This window comes from Trachemys scripta, chromosome 24 (genome assembly GCF_013100865.1).
Source record: "Trachemys scripta elegans isolate TJP31775 chromosome 24, CAS_Tse_1.0, whole genome shotgun sequence".
Classification (NCBI taxonomy): Eukaryota; Metazoa; Chordata; order Testudines; family Emydidae; genus Trachemys; species Trachemys scripta.
In genome coordinates this window covers 683,450-689,543 of record NC_048321.1, presented here as the reverse complement: position 1 = coordinate 689,543, position 6,094 = coordinate 683,450, and the positions used below count along the sequence as shown (strand labels likewise).

At 54.8% G+C, this 6,094-nt stretch overlaps 1 protein-coding gene across 1 annotated transcript; it reads left to right on the top strand.

Moving 5' to 3' along the window:
* The first annotated feature begins 2,599 nt into the window (after positions 1-2,599).
* On the top strand, positions 2,600-5,738 carry LOC117869608 (free fatty acid receptor 2-like). Its single transcript, XM_034756585.1, has one exon. It carries the CDS (start codon positions 2,802-2,804, stop codon positions 3,828-3,830), a length of 1,029 nt encoding a protein of 342 aa, XP_034612476.1. The 5' UTR covers positions 2,600-2,801; the 3' UTR covers positions 3,831-5,738.
* Positions 5,739-6,094: the final 356 nt, after the last annotated feature.

Genomic DNA, 6,094 nt, shown 5'->3' with positions numbered 1-6,094 from the left:
GCTTAGCCAGTCGGTCCCCAGCCTGTAGCAGTGCATGGGATTCTTCCGTCCTAAGTGCAGGACTCTGCACTTGTCCTTGTTGAACCTCATCAGATTTCTTTTGGCCCAATTTGTCTAGGTCACTGTGGACCCTATCCCTGCCCTCCAGCGTATCTACCTCTCCCCCAGTTTAGTGTCATCCGCGAACTTGCTGAGGGTGCAATCCATCCCATCATCCAGATCATTAATGAAGATGTTGAACAAAAGCATCCCCAGGACCGACCCTTGGGGCACTCCGCTTGATACCGGCTGCCAACTAGACATCGAGCTGTTGATCACTACCTGCTGAGCCCGACAATCTAGCCAACTTTCTATCCACCTTATAGTCCAGGAGAACCCAGGAACCCTAGCTCCCAGCCCCCTGCTCTGATCACTAGACCCCACTCCCCACCCAGAGCCAAGGATAGAACCCAGGAGTTCTGGATCCCAGCCCCCTGCTCTAACCCACTAGCCCCCCCATGATTGCTAGAGGAGTGAGGGACTGGCTGGGCTCAGACAATGGTTTACTTTACGGGAGGGGCTTATTAACTTCTCCTATTCCAAGCTCTGGGAGGGGAGTGTGGGCTAGCGATTAGAGCAGTCAGGAGCTGGGAGCCAGGACTCCTGGGTTCTCTCCCCAGCTCTGGGAGAGGAGTGGGGTCTAGTGGAGCTAAAAGGTCAAGAATCCTGGGTTGTATTTCCTAGTTCTGTGCATTGACCCCTTATTTCCTATTTTTCTCACAAAATCACTCCCTGAGAATCAGGGATTGAACCCAGGAGTCCTGGCTCCCAGTCCCCCACCCTCTAACCACTAGACTTCACTTCCTTCCACCTTTGATGATATTTATGAAAATTTCCCTCTAAGTAACAACCACTTCCCCGTTGTTCAGGGTGCCTGCTCGGCCCACTCCCTGCAGCCCATCCCTGTGTGTTTGCTCACAAGATCTCATGCATCCCAGGCTCTCCGTTCTCTCTCTGGCGCTGCCCCCGCCCCCTGTCCGTGCCTGCCGTTGACTAACCAGGAAACCGAGCTAAATAAATACAGGAGCCGGCTACATAAATTCCAGCCATATGTCTAGTGTCAGCTAATGGAACGGGAGCCCTGAGCTTGCTCGCAAGGCTACGGGTAAGGAGGGCTGGGAGCCAGGACTCCTGGGTTCTGGCCACAAGACTTGGGGGGAGGGGCATGTAAGAGTGTGAGCGGAGGGTCTAGGAGGAGGACTCCTGGTACTCTACCAGCTCAGGGGGGGAAGTGGGATCTAGTGGATTAGGACAGGGGGCCTGGAGCCAGGACTCCTTTGATCTATCTGCAGGCCTGGGAGGGTGTGACAGGATCCCTGGGGTGCAACCTGGAACTCAGATACCCTTGAGTCCTCTGCCCCACCAGTCTGGACTCCCATTCACGCTGTGATGCTGTGAAAAGCAACAAACGTCTGGCAGGTACTGGGCTTACACAGCCATCCCCAGGCAGGGACACACCCAGCCGAGTTACATGAAATGCTGCCCTCAGCCACTCACGAACCAAAAAGCCAATTCTCCCCAACCTAGGACCCCGGAGCTGTACCATCCTGCATTGGTCAGAAGCCTGAGCAGTGTCAGCTCTTTGCCCAGCCCGTCCCCCTCGCCCCAGGTCTCTCGATGTGGGGAGGACATGCACATGCCTTTTGTTAACTGAGCTAAGATTTCCAAGCTTTTCAAGCAAAATTCATTGTTTTAGATAAAGTATAACACAGATTTATTAACTGCAGATAGAGAGAGTTTAAGTGATTATAAGTGGTAGGCATAAAAGTTAGAGATAGTTACCAAAGAAAAGAAACTAAGCGTCTAGTCTAAAACTTCAACCTCTAAGACACTAGGCAGTATTTAGATCTAGCAGTTGTCTCCACTCAATGGATGTTACAGTTCACAATACACAGGTTTCTCCCTTGTCTCCTCTGCTGAAATTCTCTCTCTTCTCAGGTTTCAGAGTAGCAGCCGTGTTAGTCTGTATCCGCAAAAAGAAGAACAGGAGTACTTGTGGCATTAGAGACTAACAAATTTATTAGAGCATAAGCTTTCGTGGGCTAGATGCATCCAAAGAAGTAGGCTGTAGTCCACGAAAGCTTATGCTCTAATACATTTGTTAGTCTCTAAGGTGCCACAAGTACTCCTGTTCTTCTCTCTTCTCAGAGTCCTTGTGGCTTGCAGCGTAGGTGGGGGAGGAGAAAAGGCCAAGCCATGCAGCCTCTGTCTCTTAATACCAAGACCTGTCCTGATGGGCTTTGCTGAGTCACAGCGATCAAGTAAATCCCCCATTGTGTGGTGCTTCTGCAACTGTCATTGAATTGTAAATCCCTTGATTGCAACTCCCCTGTTGATGAATGGCCGGTGAACGCCCACCTGGGCGGGGGTCACCACCCTTGTAGGAAGGACTCTCAAACTTACAACATATTTCTCTGACAACCATACAACAAAATCTTATAACTTCATACACACTAACGATACACATATTTGGACAGAACAATGGGTTTCAGCAGATCATGACCTTTCATATGATATCTCACATGCATTCTTTGTATCACACATAACATAATCATGTGACATTGGTGAATACGGGGTTCCAAGGTGTTGCTTTGGGGTACAGAGTGCCACAGAAGGGGAGTGGGATCTAGTGGGTTGGAGGGAGAGGGGGCTGGAGCCAGGACTCCCGGGTTCTATCCCCACTGCTGGGAGGGGAGTGGGATCTAGTGGGTTGGAGGAGGAGGGGGCTGACTACCAGGACTCTTGGGTTCCTTTGGCAGCTGATGAGCCTCTTCTCCTTTGAAGGAGCTGAGAAGATGAGTTCAAATGTTTACATCCCGCTGGTTCTCACTGTCTACATCTTCACCTTCCTGACCGGCCTCCCGTCCAACCTTCTGGCCTTCTACACCTTCCTGGTGAAGGTCCGCCAAAAACCCACCCCCGTCGACATCCTTCTCCTCAACCTCACTGTCTCCGACATCTTCCTCCTCATCTTCCTCCCCTTCAAGATGGCGGAGGCTGCCTCAGGCATGGTGTGGCCCTTGCCTGCTTTCCTCTGCCCACTCACCAACTACTTTTACTACAACAGCATCTACATCAGCTCCTTCTTCCTCATGGCCGTCAGCGTTGATCGCTACCTGGGGGTGGCCTTTCCCATCAAGTACAAGCTCCGGCGCCGTCCAGCTTATGCTATCGCCACCTCCGTGGTCTTCTGGTTGATCATCTGCGCCCACTGCAGCATCGTCTACATTGTCCAATACGAGGTCCTAAGCCCCAATGGGACTGCGACTTCCAATAACGTGTCCAACTGCTATGAACATTTCTCCCCTACGCAGCGCCAGATCCTGCTCCCTGTCCGGCTGGAGTTCTTCGTCGTCCTCTTCTGCCTTCCCTTCACCGTCACCATCTTCTGCTACGTCAACCTCGTCCGCATCCTGGTGGCCTTGCCCAACATCTCGGCCCGGAGGAAGCAGCGGGCCGTAGGCCTGGCTCTGGTTACCTTGTTCAACTTCATAGTCTGTTTCGCCCCCTACAACCTGTCCCACGTGGTGGGCTTTGTCCAGAACAAGAGCCCCTCCTGGAGGGTGTACGCTCTTCTCCTCAGCACGCTCAATGCCGCCTTGGACCCCGCCATCTTCTATTTCTCCTCCACTGCCGTCCAAAGGGCCTTCGCCAACTGCCTGGCCACCCTGTGGCATAAACTTAACACCATCTTGTCCCGGTGCCATCTCCCCTGCTTGACTCGCTGTGGAGAAGGGGGCAGCGAGTTGAAGGCAGACAGTGAGAACGTGATTGAGGAGTCGACGACTTGACCCCCAGGATGAGACTGACTCTCTGCTTCCTCCGCAGAGCCTTCCTCGTCCCATGCGCCGCAGGAGCAAGAGACCCTGCACTTGAGCCAGGGACGGCATCTTCTGTCCTTCCCTGCACCTCCCGAGAGGGCCATAGGCCTCCTCAGACAGCAGCATGCGGCGGGGCTTGGAGTTGGTGCCCAACTTCCACATGGCTTTGGCCTACCTGAGCTTCAGTGTGGTTGGCCAAACTGGCACAGGGGTTTGGCCGACCTCCAGTTGGGGTCAAGGTCCTTCCTTTTCCGCTGCCGGGCCATGAGCAGTACCGGGTTTACAATGGCGCCAACGGGAGCGGACCCACATTTAGAAGAGGCCCTGGTGCTGGGACTGTGGCCCCACCCCCCTGCTGGAGCCTGAGCCCCCCCCGCGCCCCACTGAGCCTGTTCCTCCAGAGCCATTGCTCACTGTTAGCTCCTCTCCACCCCCTCCCCAGCTTCCCCCCGCTTCAGTCCTCTCCACCCCTTACACCCGGTGCGAGTGGCGGGCGGGGCCTCAGGGGAGAAGAGGCTGAGCAGGGGCTGGGCCTTGGGGCAGAGCGAGGGCTGGGGCCACGGTCCATCCTTGGCCCTGGCCACGAGCGGTTGGCCAAGCGTCCCCCCAGACTTCGGCCTACTTCAGCTTTGGAGTGAGTGGCCCAACTTCTTCAAAGATCCGGCCTCTCTCAGTGTCAAGGTCGCCATGGCGTCAAGGGCCTTCCTTTGCCACTGCTGGCACATAAGTGGTTGGCCTATTTCATCACTGTCCACCCACTCCAGGTCTTTCCTTCTCCATGGTTGGGCCCACGGGCAAACAAGCTACTATGGGCTGTAACTGCAAGGGGAGAACCAAGTGGAGGTTGCTTGAGGGAGGGTAAACAGGCTGGGCTGAGCGGGTCCCATATCTGGGGAACCATTTAGTGGCAGATGAACAAGGACCAGGCTTCGTGAGGGGCCCGTGGACCCCGAGTTTGCCCTTGTTAAGCTATGGAGAGCTCCTCCTCTTTGGCCACTAGTATTAGTGTGTGTTGGCCTCTGTGGAAATGTAGTTACTGCCTCGGTGGGACTGGAACTCAAGAGGCTACAGCCCAGCACGCTACTGCTTGAGCTAAAGTAGCAGTGCCGTGTGTTGGCGGCAGTAGTAAGGCTATTATCTGCCATGTGGATGGGAAGGATTTGGACTCTGGACCTTCACCATCAACGCACGGCGCAAGCGGAAGGGCCCGCGCCGCTTGGTAGCAGCAGTGGGAACAGGCTGTTATTAACAAGGATTTGAACGCAGGACTTCCAGCACCACAGTGACGGGCTCACGTGATCTAAAAGCGGAGTGCCTTTTACAGCGGTAGTAGGGTTGTTATCCTCCAGGTGGGTGGGGGATGGGCGTTTAGCAGGCACACGTACAATGGACACTGGTCCCTGCGGGTCTGTTCCAGGTCTGGACGTAGAGCTGAGATCTCCCTCGCGCAAGGTCCTGCACCTCCTCCCTTCACTGACGGATCTGGCGCCCCCCAGGGGCAGGTGCTTTAGCTACGTATTAAATAATATAATCTATTTATTATCCAACAGAGATTATTTTCTTATCCTTCAGGTCTGGGGTGAGGTCTAGTGAGTTAGTGTCGGGGGAGGGGGATGAGTGGGGTCTGGGAGCCAGGACTTATGGGTTCTATCCCCAGTTTTGGGAAGGGAGTGGGGTCTATGGGTTAGAGTTGTTGGGGGTAGGACTCCTGGATTCTATCCATGGGAAGGGACCATGGCTAGGAAGTAGGCCTCACACGTATTGTCACTGGCTACTTTCAATTAATTGCAGGGCGTGAATCTGGTACCGCAGGTGAGCAAATAGTATCTCTGTAGTGCTGATATTAACCGGGGTTAATGGATAACTGGCCTGGGCAGAGCCTGGGGCAGCCAGGGGATTTCACATGAACCACCAGGTCCCAGGCCATGAGACGCTGCCACGGACCTGACACCCCCACCCCCGGGGCTTCCCCAGAGCAAGAGCCCTCCCACTAGGGTTGCCAACTTTCTAATTGCAGAAAACTGAACACTCTTGCCTCGCGCCCTGCCCTGCACCTTCTCCAAGGCCCTGACCGCGCTCACGCAATCCCCCCACCTTTGCTCACTCGCTCATTTTCACTGGGCTGTGGAAGGGGGTTGGGGTGCGGGAGTGGGTGAGGGCTCCAGCTTGGGGCGCGGGCTCTGGGGTGGGTCTGGGTCTGAGGGGCTTGGGATACAGGAGGGGGCTCCATGCTG